Source organism: Antennarius striatus, chromosome 6 (assembly GCF_040054535.1).
Source record: "Antennarius striatus isolate MH-2024 chromosome 6, ASM4005453v1, whole genome shotgun sequence".
In the NCBI taxonomy this organism is placed as follows: Eukaryota; Metazoa; Chordata; class Actinopteri; order Lophiiformes; family Antennariidae; genus Antennarius; species Antennarius striatus.
The window spans coordinates 9,510,010-9,524,467 of record NC_090781.1 but is presented as its reverse complement, the minus strand read 5'-3'; the positions used below and the strand labels follow the sequence as shown (position 1 = coordinate 9,524,467).

General features: G+C 42.5%; 1 protein-coding gene across 1 annotated transcript; it reads right to left on the bottom strand.

The window, feature by feature from the left end:
* Nucleotides 1–3,995: 3,995 nt before the first annotated feature.
* LOC137596811 (extracellular calcium-sensing receptor-like) lies at nucleotides 3,996–11,608 on the bottom strand. Its single transcript, XM_068317567.1, has 8 exons — nucleotides 11,459–11,608; nucleotides 8,009–8,151; nucleotides 7,230–7,512; nucleotides 7,065–7,151; nucleotides 6,716–6,907; nucleotides 5,926–6,459; nucleotides 5,623–5,842; nucleotides 3,996–4,891 (listed from the first exon to the last, which is right to left on the bottom strand). Exons 1-8 carry the CDS (start codon nucleotides 11,606–11,608, stop codon nucleotides 3,996–3,998), a joined length of 2,505 nt encoding a protein of 834 aa, XP_068173668.1.
* Nucleotides 11,609–14,458: the final 2,850 nt, after the last annotated feature.

Below are 14,458 nucleotides of genomic sequence, written 5' to 3'. Positions count from 1 at the left end.
CCAGAGTGAAGAGGAGAGGGCTCAGTAAACATCATCAGGGGGCTCCCGTGTTCAGCGTGATGGTGCTGGAGGTGTTGCTACCGACTCAAACTGCCTGTGGTCTCCCTGTCAGGAAGTCCAGCAGCAGGTGTTGAGTCCAAGCTGGTCCAGTTCATGGATGAGCTGCTGGGAGATGATTGTGTTGATTGCTGAGCTGAAGTCGATGAACAGCCTTCTGGCGTATGAGTCTTTGGTCTCCAGGTGGGTGAGGGTTGAGTGTAGGGCAGTGGAGATGGCGTCATCGGTCGAGCGGTTGGACTAGTAAGCAAACTGAAAAGGGTCCAGGGTTGAAGGGAGGGCAGACTTGATGTTGTGCATTACTAGCCGCTTGAAGCACTTCATGAGGATGGGAGTGAGTGCAACTGGGCGGCAGTCGTTGATGATCGGAGCAGGTGGATGTTGTCCAGTTTATTGTCTAGCCAGCGTACATTGGCGAGTGTGATGGTCGGGATAGCCGGCCGGTGAGAGCTAGCCTAGCCTGGTTTCCTCCGCGCTTGCACCTCTTCTGCTTTCACATTTTCCACGTGTGGCGCTTCCAATGCGGGCTGGGAGTCGGGGTCGGTGGTTGAGCAGGCATCCAGAGCAGGCCACACTCATGCACCACTTCCGCATCTGCTGGGTTTAAGTCCAAAAAAGTTGTTCTGCGCATGTCGAGCAGAAACTCACAGGAGTATGAGTGCCTTGGGGCAAGTAGATGTGACAAAGATGGACGTGACGAAGGTGGACAAATACACGGAGAGACAAGACACAAAAAACATTAAAGAACCGCTCTATCGGGAGAGAGGGGAGCCGCTGCATGTGCACGCGTCGCCATCCTATCCTATTCATTTGTTAAGCCAATGATACGCAATTATATCTCTCGATTAAACCAGACAAAGTCAATCAGTTGGGCAAATTACAGGTGTGTATCAAAGAGATTAAAATTGGATGACCAATAACTTTTTGCAACTAAATTCTGGTAAAACGGAGGTTATTGTGCTCGTCCCAAAAATGTTAGGGATGTAGTGCCCAGTGACGTAATAGCCTTGGGTGGCATCACTTTTGAGGCCAAGACCACTGGGAGAAACATGAAACAGGTTTCTAGAACGACCTTTTTTCATCTCCGAAACATTGGTAAAATCAGTCATATTTTAAAACTGAATGATGCGGTGAAATTAAACCACGCTTTCATCACTTCCAGACTAGATTACTGTAACTCACTCTTCTCAGGCTGGCTTTGAAGGGCTTTTTAAATGAGGAGTATTTTAAAATATACCCTCGCCCATAGGAAGCCAGTGCAGAGAAACCAACACAGGAGAAATATGGTCTTGGGTATTGGTCCTTGTCAGAACACGGGCAGCAGTATTGTGGACTAGTTGAAGTGTCTTCAGTGACTTTGTGTGGCAGCCAGGCACCGACCTATTTGAAGGAACTTTTGGTTCCAAATAATCCATCTAGAGCATTACGCGCTCAACATACTGGCCTACCAGTGGTTCCTAGAATATACAAAAGTAGGACGGGGGCTAGAGCCTTTAGCTATCAAACCCCTCTATTGTGGAACCACCTCCCTTCCTCAGTTCAGGAGGCAGATACCTCTCATTATTAGGACTAGACTTACAACATTTTTCAAAAAATTAACCATTAAGGCAGCTTAGGCTGCTGAGTTATTTTCTTATAAACCTACACTGCTGGAGACTCAACATCCAGACTCACTGAGCTCCTCCCTCCTCCCACTTCTCTCTGACCTTCTCTGTTACTCCTCTTCCTCTCCGACCTCTCTCTCCTAGTCTCTGTGCGGTATGTTCTCATAAGTTGTCTCAGGTTCTCCCCTCATCCGCCCATCCGCTGTGGACCTGCTCCTCCTTCCCACCAGCATCACCCCTCATCTATCCATCAGCTGTGGTCCTGCTGGCTTTCTTCCTCCGTGCCACCATACAGTCATTCATGCAGCTTCAATTGTGCCTTGAATTTACGAATTACATGATGGGGAAAAATGTATTGACAAGCCAAGAGTCGGGAGTCGGTGAATCCTGACTTTCCCGTCCACAATTCAGCGCCTGTATCAAATTGTCTATCTACAACCATAAAGACACTGACTCCATCTGGCCTATCTGCCATTCTCTCTCTCTCTCTCTCTCTCTCTCTCTCTCTCTCTCTCTCTCTCTCTCTCTTTTCTCTTACCCTGTCCTTATCTTCATTTTACTTACCCCCCCCCCCAACTGGTCAAAGCGGATGGCCGCCCAAAAGAGTCTGGGTCCTGCCCGGAGTTTCTTCCTCAACAAGGGAGTTTTTCCTCACCACTGTCACTTATTCTTACTCTGGAGGGTTACATTGGGTTTTTCTGTCTGTTAAAGAGCTTTGGAATGTTTGTTGCCACGATTAAGTGCTATATAAATAAAACTTGATTGGTTGATTGGAATAGGTACCATTTCAAAAATGTGTAAAATATTTATTGGAGCATGTCATAAGAAAGCCTTGTATTACTGTAAACTGCCGTTTCACATTAAATCAAACTGTTAACGTGTATATAAATCATTTATAACATCACATAATAAGATAGAATTAATAGAATGCATAGTTTAAAATCTCTGTATAATGGTTATAGCAGACTTAAAATATTACACTTTTTTACATAGCAAATTTACAGAAGAAATTTATGTCAGGAAATAATTAAAATAAAAGGGTACAAGCATTGATAACATATTTCTGGGTGCTCCTTGGCCTAGTGCAGCCTTTCTCAAATAGTGGGGGGTGCCCCCTGGGGGGTTCTTTGTGATGCCAGGTGTGACAGTGGGGAACATACTTTTTTTTTTTTTTGCTGTACTAGAATAAAGTGTAATTGCACATCCACTACAGTAGTTGCAGTGGATGTGCAATGTGTCAGTGTGATGAAAAGAGAGGCAGAGAGAATGAAAATAATGAGACAAAAGCATGTCACCTGAAAGCTAAGATGAGGAAATATGATGAAGCTCATGTAGCGCTTGGTTTCACTGTGACTACAGTTGGAGATGAGAGGCCTGTGTGTTTACTGTGTCTAAAAAAGCTGTCAGCGATCAGCATTAAGCCTAATAAATGAATGTGCCACATAAAGACATTACACCCCAATAACGCTGATAGACAGCTGGAGTTTTTTCAGCAAAAACGTGCCAGATATTGCAAAATATCATCAGGCTTTGTGAATGCTACTTCAGTAAACCAGCAAGCTCTGTTCACATCATAAAAGGCGGTGTACCAAATTTCTCTGTGCAAAAACCCCCATACAATAGCAGAGGAGCTGATACTGCCTGCAGCAGTAGACATGTATCTGTCACGTTGGATGACGCCAGTGCTGAAAAGGAAAAAACTATCCCTCTGTCCAATGACACGATCGCCATTCGCAAAAATGACGTTGCTAACAATCCTCAAGAACAGCAGATAGATAGATATATGTATGCATATATATGTGTATATATGTATGTATGTATGTATGTATATATATATATATACTGTATATGCTCAATGCATTGCAGGAACCACACTCAGTTGAGGAATCTGCGCTTGAGATTGCAATCTGTTTATCATTTTATTTACGATAATTTAAATAATTTAAAATTTAATATTAACTTAACTTAACTTAATATTAATTTAATTTAATTTAATATTAACTTAATCTGTTTTATATTTTCCCACTCTTATCGACTGTTCAAAGCTGACTGACGGAAAGTGCGCACTTCTGGATGCTGTCAGCCAATAAAATGTGCGTACTGTATCATGTGACTGCCAACCAAAAATCCGCATATATATATATGACCACGAGGTCAGCTGTTCTCCAGGACCAGGATCTCCGGCCTTTCCTTCAATCAATCAATCAATATATATATATATATATATATATATATATATATATATATATATATATATATATATATACACTGTATATACTTTTTATTTATTTGTTTATTTATTTTTGTTCGTGCTTTCGTTTCATTTTTGATGCATTACTTCTTCTCTTTTCCCATTATATGTTGTCTTGTATTTTTTTCTGGCTTCAGTAAAATAATGTAACACTTTGGAGCAAAGAGACAGAACAACAAGCCAAAGCTGGAAGCCAAAATGGCAAATGACTCTACTGCATCTGCATAATTTCCAGGGGAACTGATATAAGCAGGAATAAATGCAAGCCACACAGCACTAAAAATGAGCATACTGAAAGTGATGAACTTTGCCTCATTGAAGTTGCCCGGTAACTTACGTGCAAGAAAGGCCAGAACAAAGCACAGACAAATTTTCAGACCAATATAACTCAAAACACACCAGAATGCTAGGCGAGAGCCAACACTACACTCTAATATTATTGTTGAAGGTTCATATTGTGTGTTTTGTGATGGAATAGGGGGAGCATCGATGAGCCAGGAAGCACATATAACCACCTGAATCAGAGTGCAACTGAGGATGATGAGCCTCTGCTGCATAGGCCCCAACCACTTCATGATGTTGTTCCCTGGCCTGGTGGAAGTGAAAGCAGCCAACACCACAAGAGTTTTAGCCAGGATGCAGGAGAGGCACAGTGAAAATGTGATGCTGAAGGCAGTGTGGCGCAACATGCAGGACCATGGAGTTGGCTCCCCAATGAATAAAGGGCCACACAGGAAACACAGAGTGAGAGAGAATAGAATCAAGAAGCTGAGTTCAGAGTTATTCACACGGATGATGGCTGTGCTTCGATGATTGAGAAAAACTGCAAAGATGATTATAGTGGAGCAAGCACCAAATACAGAAGTCACTGTCAGGGCTTTACCTAAGGAATCATAGGCCAAAAACTCCACTTTCTTGGGGATGCAAGCTGTCCTATCACTGTTTGACCAAAAGTCCTTTGAACAAAATGTGCATTCTGCTGAATCTACAAGAAAGATGGTGAAAAACAGTAGCTATGTCAATAACGAAATACTGCATATTATTATTACTATTATTATTACTACTATTGTTGTTGTTGTTGATGTTGTTGAGGTTGTTGTTTTTCAACTCACTTGTCTCATTGCTAATCTTTCCAGAGTCACATGGTAGACAGTCAAAGCAGCAAACAGGCTCCCAAATACGGACAGCTTTTCGGTAGCCCGGAAGACAGCTGGCACTGCATACAGAGACTGGCACCTGCAGAGCAAACAATGCCTTTCAGCTCTGCCTTGAGTGTTCTGTAATCAGAATTGAATAATTGATCTTTTGATTTGTTTTGTTTCTGAAAAAGATTAAGCTGTTTTTTTATCATCAAGTATGGCAGTAGTGTGACACATTGTGCCACAAAATATTTATCTGTTGACGGACACAATAAATGGTGGTTGGAGAAATGGGAGCTTTAAATCCAAAGTATTCATGAGGACATTAATGCAACAACAACATTGTGCAACAAAATATGACAGTCATTGAAAAAAATAAATTATCCTGCTGTTACTTGAAAGTGAAATAAGTTTTGTTAGACTGGAAACTAATCATACTATACAAATAATGAAAAGTAACTGATCAGATCAATCGTTTTTGTCCACCTGACTCACTTCCACCTCAACCTACAGACCTTCAATAGTTGCCACCTGATGAAGGTAAAAATACAGCTTCTGCAGCTTGCCTCACTCAAATGTCCCGCCCATATGATCCTGTCCTCCTGGATCACCAGCTCCTCTCCTGGTGGTTTGGTTCCATCAAAAAGCCCCACATTGACAAACTCAATGTTCCCAGCTGTGCCTCTCTGCCAGTTGATTATGTCATAATAGGGTATGGAGTCACCCTTCAGGTCAAAGTTCACCTTCTGTCCCGAAATATTAAATGTCACCTCTTGAAGATAGTGATGGAGCTTGAAAACCAATAGATATGATCAAATGCTTTTTTGAACTAAACATTTTCAATACATTATTTTTGTGGGCATACTAGTTGTACCTGCCAGGGGTGTATGTTGTCGCTTTGAGCACATGAGTTGTTTTGAAAAGGCCCATTGCCTTTTTGACAAAGCAGAAGGTTGTGGAGGGCATGAGCAATTGCATATACAGCCTTATAGACATTATAGGCCACTCTAGGGCTAGAAGTATTCATGTAGGCTGCATGTTGATCCAATAGAGTCTCCTGTCCAGTGCACGGAGGAAAACGATTGCCAGGAGAGAAAGAAGGACTGCAACCATACAAAGCCTCCCACAGCTCCTTAACAAGAGGATTATTAGGATATAGCTGAGGGTTTACAGTCCTCAGGTAGTCACTGAGTGTTGATACATGACCTTTCCTGATTCCAAATCCGATGGTGCCCCCCATGTAGGGGTAATACTCACTCCCCGTAAAGACAGATGCTGTGACCCAGGCTTCACTGGCAATCCACTGGATTCCAGTGATATTTTGGATCATATAATCTCTCAAAAAAGGCGTCATGTCCCCCTCGCCTAAAAACACCACCACCACTTTTGCTGAAGAGTGTCGTATTACCTGTGCACAGAGGTAAATAAGGGAGGAAAGAATTTTCAATGGACAAAAGGGAAATAATTAAAAAAAACACAATACAAAAGTATTCAAAACTAAAGGAGCAATACCAAAGAACCATATGGATAAAAACAACAAGACATGTGTATTTTTTGGGACCAAGTCTAACAAGTGAGTGTAATAAGATAATACTACAAAATGGGCAATTTAATTAATGCTCTCAAACTGTGTGAAACTCAATACAACGTGCCACTTTTTCTACCTTTATAATCTCCAGTGCCCGCTCTGTATTATATAGCAGGGGGATCATTTCTTGGTATGCTATACACACCCTGGTATCCTTTAATTCTTTTAGTAAACCTTGCACTGCAAAATGTCCATATTCATGATCTCCTCGTATGAGCCCCACCCAAGTCCAGTTGAAGTGTACTAGCAGCTGAGCAATGGCCCTCACCTGCGTTTCAAAACACAAGTGAATTTAATTTGATATTAACAAACACAGATTATTTTCTTGATAAATATAGATACAGTATATTTTATTTTCAAAAGATATTTTCAGCACTGAAAACTTATCTTTTTTTTTTTTTTTTAAGTCTAAGGTTAGATGCTACCTGATAGTCATCACTAGGAATCACTCTGAAAAAGTTAGGATACTGGCTTCGGTCAGATAGACATGCACATGAAGAAAAGTAACTGATCTGTAAGAGGAAGCAAGAATACAGTGCGGTTAAACACATTATATTCTTAGAGATTTACAGAGTAATAGTCATCATTACCATTGGAATTTTAAATGGCTGCAGGATTCTTGACACAACAATAGATTGAGCTGAACCAGATTCCCCAACCACAGCGAGGAGCGGAGAGGCACCACGACACATAAGAGAGTCAGTTATCCCATTCACTACGGCCAAAGCAGCCCTCTGACTAGTCAGTGGATAAGCACATGAATCAAATATTTTGTATCCAAGGGTGTAGTTAGGCAACAGTTTTATGCTTTGGTTTATCTCGTCCACTGCAAGCCTCATAGTCTGTGCCCAGCGAAAAGTCCTTGGACTAAAGCTGCAGCAGATGTCAGAAAAAATTGATAGAAAAGATCAATTTCACATTCACTTATTTTAAGTGTTTTTCCTTTTCTGAATTTTTTGTCATGTGTTGTACATGTTTTCTCAGAGCATGCGTTTGATGATTCTTCAGTTATTTTTGAGTAAATTTCCTCGTAATTGTCAATGCATTAAGTCTTACAAATTAAATTCTGAAAAGTTTTTACCTCATTTGTAGCACCACCAAAACCCTGCACGTAAAATTTCCTAAATAAATCTAATTGCATGTCTAACATGCTTCACAGCAATTCTTTTAATGACGAAAACACATATCCATAAAACATTTTTTTGTAAACATTTAAAAACTCAAACTGAAACCATTAACCTCGACTGTATATTAATATTTAATTACATATTGGGTGACATTAAAATATATTATAGCTTGGGGAATATAAATCAAAATCAATTAATAATAGGAAGGGTTTGACAAAAACATAAACTTCCATTTAACTCACCCATTGCACTTCACCGGCAGTGGTCTGTAGGTGCAGTTGATGTCTGGCATTTCTTGGTTGTAGTGAAGGGGAAAAATCCCCCCAATAACAAAATCACCTTTAGCCGTAAAGGCCGGCTGAAAGCTGTTTTGAAGCACACATTCCTTAGTGGCAGACAGGGGTGGAGAGGTGAAGGTGTTTATTTGGACAGACGTGAGGACACAAACTGAATAAAGCCAAAGAATTAAGTCAATGACAATCATATTGTTAGACAACGAGATACTGTCTACACTTGTCTTCCAAACATGCAATTGTATTTGAATTGCACAGCGCTGACACTGTATAATCAAGACAGGCAACCAGGGTGTCTTATTAATTACACACCTGGTTGGGTTCCACCCTATTTACTGAGTTGAAAGGGTTTATGGGGATTGATTGATTGGCAAAAATAGAACAAAATTACATCATTCCACAGTGATGCTAGAAATAGAATATACCACAGTATCAACGATGAAGAGGGTCATTTTTGTACACATCTAAATTATATTCAAAGAAAATTGCCTTCTCCCATTTAAAAGTAATATACATCCTACATACATGATGATTTGTTGATTGATTAGTATTATTGTATCCATTTACAGGCATTCTTTTAGTTTCTCACCAGGTGATTAAAATAATTTCCAATTTTTTCAAGTACTTTCTATTTTCACATAAACGTACCAAGTGGATTTGCATCACCATGCATCTCCTATAATTCCTATATTCATAGTAAATACAACTACAGTGCCATAAAAAAGTACAACAGATTTAATTCCAATATACTGATCCTCTATATTTTTCTTGCAGTTTATAATCCTCTAACTTAACCAAGACTTGAGTTTTGTCCAGTTCAATAGTTTTTCACACACAACAGTAAACTTTTGAGTTCTAGCTGACCAGCTTCCTCTTTATTTTCTAAAAAATAATAATAATAAAAATTATTCTGGTAAAACTACAGTGGAAGTGGGCCCTGACTTGAATCAAACATGTATAAATTCTGAGAAAGAAGTTACAATTTCGAGATGAAAGTCAAAACACTGATTTTTTTATCCTGACAGGTTTATTTTGTTGTAAGGTATATTTATCTGTAGAGTCACCAAACAATTAGTCTGCACCTGCAAGAACTCATAGTATGCTTCTCTTTTAATATTTATGCTGTAATGTTGAGCTGAGACCGGGATGCAGGGTCGCAGTCTTGAACAGGTCTCCGCACAGTATTAAACAGGTCTCTGCGCTCATAGAACGGTCACCCACTGTACCGTCACCAACTGTAATGTTACCCACTACACTTTTACCTACTGTACTGTCACCCACTATACTGTCACCCACCAAACTGTCACCTACCTGTACACTATTGAGACTTTGTCTGTCCCCCGATTGTTTAAAGTTAATTCACGTAAAATTAATTCATTTCAAGTCCAGAGGAAAGCAACTGGACATCTGGACAATTTAATAAAAATCAAAAGCAAGCATCCAACAGCTCAAGAGTACAATAAAATAAATATTAAGCTGTTTTAAACAATTACTTTATATCAGATTATCTTATTGATGACTTCTGTTTAATGAAAACCTGATTAAGTGCATCTACTTTTAATTCCACGCTGCAATTGAGCCCTAAACCAAAAATGATCTTTAATTCATTTGAAAGTCTTAGTCTGAGCCTATCAAACCCAGTCCAGAAAGTATTTCAGCCTCTATTATTTGTCATAATTTATTATCCTCCTGGTTCATACAATGACCTTCTATCTGAATTTGACGACTTCTTAACTAGTTTAATTCTTATAAGGTCGTTATTGTTGGTGATTTCAATATTCACGTGGACGACAGTAATGATAGCCTCAGTAGCGCATTCATGTTGTTACTAGAGTCCGTAGGCTTTAGTCAGTGTGTACAGAAATCTACTCACCACTTTAAGCATACTCTGGACTTAGTCCTGATTTTTGGGTTTGAAATTGAAGAGTTATTCATCTTTCCACATATCCTATCCTCTCTGACCACTGTCTGATAAATTTTGACATTTGGCTATTGTGTAATTCCCTTCCTGTAAAAAAAGTTTATACTAGAAATTTATCAGATCATTAATTTTCTTCCGCTTTAGTCCGCCACAGCAGGTCACGGGAGCTGGAGCCTATCCCAGCTGGCATAGGGTGTGAGGGACACTCTGGGCACAAAGCCAGTGCGCCGCGGAGCCACACACAAAGAAAGAAAACCGAGCACACACACACTCACTCCTACGGGCAATTTGGGACCGGCCAATTAACCTGAGGCGCATGTTTTTGGAGGTGGGAGGAAGCCGGAGAACATGGAGAGAACCCACACAGACACGGGGAGAACTTACATTCTTAGCACAGAGCGGGACTCAAACCCGGACCTGCCGTGTTGTGCAGCGACAACGCTACCCACTGCGCCACCGTGCAGCCCTTATCAGATCATACTATTCCTAAATTCAGGAAAGAAATCCCAAGTATGCTTCATTTAATCCCGCAGCTGAACTATACAGCGGGTCATTTTCTGAACTCAGTTAATGTTAGTCCATCTCATATTGATGAGTTTGTTGACAACAAAACAGACTAACTGCGAAAAACCTCCACTAAAAAATAGGATTATAAAACAGGGGATGCAAGCTCCTTGGTTTAATTCTTATACCCACCAATTAAAGCAGCATTCCTGAAAACTTGAGAGGAAATGGTGTTCTACTAAACTAGGAGAACACCGCTCTGCGTGGCAAGATAGTTTACATAAATACAGGAAGGCACTTTGTTCCGCTAGTGCTGCCTATTATTCATCATTAATCGAGGACAATAAAAACAATCATAGATTTGTGATGTTCTGTACTGTATCTAGACTAACATAGAACCACAGTGCATATAAGCCCAGTATTCCATCAAGTCTCCACAAAAATGATTTTATGAATTTCTTCAATAATAAGATCCTGCTCATCAGAGACAAAACTAACGGTGTCCTGTCATCCACCAACTCTAGTCCTTCTTTAGAAAACACACATCTGACTCCTGAACCTTTTGGTTTCATGGATGTCTTTTCTCCAACACAGATCAGTCAGCTGATTAAAATAGTCTCCTCAGCTAAACCATCCAATTCCAACAAAACTCATCAAAGAAGCTTTACCTTTACTTAGCAACCACTTCCTTAATATAATTAACCTATCATTATCAACTGGATATGTACCACGGTCCTTTCAAGTAGCTGAAATCAAACCACTTCTCAAAAAACCTAACCTTGACCCTGCTGTTCTAAATAATTATTGACCCATAACAAATCTCCCATTTCATCTAAGATCTTGGAGAAATTAGTCGCTAATCAGTTATGTGATTTCCTTAAATCCAGCAGTTAATTTTAGAAATTGCAGTCAGGTTTTAGGGAACATTATAGTACGTAAACGACACTTGTCAAGGTTAGCAACGACCTTCTCACCGCTTCAGAGAGAGGACTTGTTTCTATCTTTTCAGCTGCTCTCATGATGCGCTGCAGGGCCTTGCAGCAGGAAGCAAGGCAGGTGCCATACCACACAGTGATGCAGCTGGTCATGATGCTCTCGATGGTGCCTCTGTAGAAGGTGAGCATGATGGGGGGTGGGACTCTTGCTCTCCTTAGTTTGCGGAGGAAGTAGAGGCGCTGTTGGACTTTTTTGGCCAGTGATGCGGTGTTGTGGCCCCAGGACAGGTCCTCGGAGATGTGCACAGGAACTTGGTGCTGCTGACCCTTTCTGCAGCACCATCGATGTTTAGTGGAGCATGCTGGGTGCGTGTTCTCCTGAAGTCCACAACAATCTCCTTCGTCTTCTCCACATTTAGATGAAGATTGTTGTCCTTGCACAACATAGCCAGGCGGCTCACTTCATTTCTGTAGGCTGTCTCATCACTGTTGTTGATGAGACCCACCACAGTCGTGTCATCTGCAAACTTCATGAAGAGTTGGAGCTGGAAGTTGGTGTGCAGTCGTGGGTCACCAGAGTGAAGAGGAGAGGGCTCAGTAAACATCATCGGGGGGCTCCCGTGTTCAGCGTGATGGTGCTGGAGGTGTTGCTACCGACTCAAACTGCCTGTGGTCTCCCTGTCAGGAAGTCCAGCAGCAGGTGTTGAGTCCAAGCTGGTCCAGTTCATGGATGAGCTGCTGGGAGATGATTGTGTTGATTGCTGAGCTGAAGTCGATGAACAGCCTTCTGGCGTATGAGTCTTTGGTCTCCAGGTGGGTGAGGGTTGAGTGTAGGGCAGTGGAGATGGCGTCATCGGTCGAGCGGTTGGACTAGTAAGCAAACTGAAAAAGGTCCACGGTTGAAGGGAGGGCAGACTTGATGTGGTGCATTACTAGCCGCTTGAAGCACTTCATGAGGATGGGAGTGAGTGCAACTGGGCAGCAGTCGTTGAAGCCGGATGGGGTCATCTTCTTCGGGACTGGGATGATGGTGGTGGCTTTGAGGCAGGTGGGGACAACAGCCTGGCTCAGGGAGATGTTGAAGATGTCTGTGAAGACATCTGTGAGCTCATCAGCACAGTCTCTCAGGATACGACCAGGAATGTTGTCAGGACCTGGGGCTGTCCGTGCGTTGGTCCTTCTAAGGACTTGCCTCATGCTGTCCGGAGAAAGCATCAACAGCTGGTCGCTAGGAGTGGCTGGAGTCTTCTGTGCCGGGATCCTGTTTTCTGCCTCAAAGCGCGCAAAGAAGTCATTCAGCTGATTCAGCAGAGTGGTCGAGCTGTCGCAGGACTGCGGAAGGGGCTTGTAGTCCATAACAGACTGAATCCCCCGCCACAGCTTCCTCGTGTCTCTGCTGTCACTGAAGTAGGCGGTGATCCTCCTGGAGTACTGTCTCTTGGCCACTCTGATACCTTGTGACAGGTTGGCCCTAGCTGTCCTTAGGCCTACATCGTCCCCAGCTCTGAAGGCCGCGTTCCGTGCCCTCAGGAGACTGTTGACTTTCGATCTGTGATGTTGTTGTGGGTGGCTGCATCTTTGAATACGCTCCAGTCTGTGGTGGAGAAGCAGCCCTGGAGTGCCTCTGACGACCCATCAGGGCATACCGGTATCTGCCTTTTCGCAGGTCTGACGACTAATGAGTGGTCTGTATGCCGGCGTTAGCATAACAGTGGTGTGGTCTGACATCCCAAGGTGGGGGAGGGCGCAGGCTTTGCAGGCATCTTTATGTGTCGTGTAGACATTCTCCAGGATATTAGCTCCTCTGTTGGCAAAGTTGATATGTCCATGTAATTTTGGAAACACACTCTTGGGGTTTGCATGGTTAAAATCCCCCGCCAGAATGAGGAAGGCATCTGGATGGGCTGTCTGCTGCTCACTGATGAGATGGTGGAGATCATTCTGTGCCTCACTCCTATTGTTGCTGGAGGTGGGAGGGATGTATACTGCTACCAGCAATTTGGCAGAAATCTCCCTGGGCAGGTAGAATGGCCGGCATCTGATGATCATAGACTCCACCAGAGGAGAGTTGTGTGTGCAGACCACAGCAGCGTCACAGCACCAAGCATCCCTGATGTAAACACAGAGTCCCCCGCCGCGGATCTTCCCCCCTCGACTAGCGCTCTGTTAGCCCGGTAGCATGTTAGCCGGGCCAGCTGAATGGCACAGTCCGGGATGCTGTTGGTGAGCCATGTTTCCACAAATACAAACACACAACACAGATCCACAGACTTAGTTGATGATCGGAGCAGGTGGATGTTGTCCAGTTTATTGTCTAGCCAGCGTACATTGGCGAGTGTGATGGTCGGGATAGCCGGCCGGTGAGAGCTAGCCTAGCCTGGTTTCCTCCGCGCTTGCCCCTCTTCTGCTTTCACATTTTCCACGTGTGGCGCTTCCAATGCGGGCTGGGAGTCGGGGTCGGTGGTTGAGCAGGCATCCAGAGCAGGCCACACTCATGCACCACTTCCGCATCTGCTGGGTTTAAGTCCAAAAAAGTTGTTCTGTGCATGTCGAGCAGAACAACTTTGTCACATCTACTTGCCTTGGGGCAAGTAGATGTGACAAAGATGGACGTGACGAAGGTGGACAAATAGACGGAGAGACAAGACACAAAAAACTTTAAATCTCTCTATCGGGAGAGAGGGGAGCCGCTGCATGTGCACGCGTCGCCATCCTATCCTATTCATTTGTTAAGCCAATGATACGCAATTATATCTCTCGATTAAACCAGACAAAGTCAATCAGTTGGGCAAATTACAGGTGTGTATCAAAGAGATTAAAATTGGATGACCAATAACTTTTTGCAACTAAATTCTGGTAAAACGGAGGTTATTGTGCTCGGCCCAAAAATGTTAGGGATGTAGTGCCCAGTGACGTAATAGCCTTGGGTGGCATCACTTTTGAGGCCAAGACCACTGGGAGAAACATGAAACAGGTTTCTAGAACGACCTTTTTTCATCTCCGAAACATTGGTAAAATCAGTCATATTTTAAAACTGAA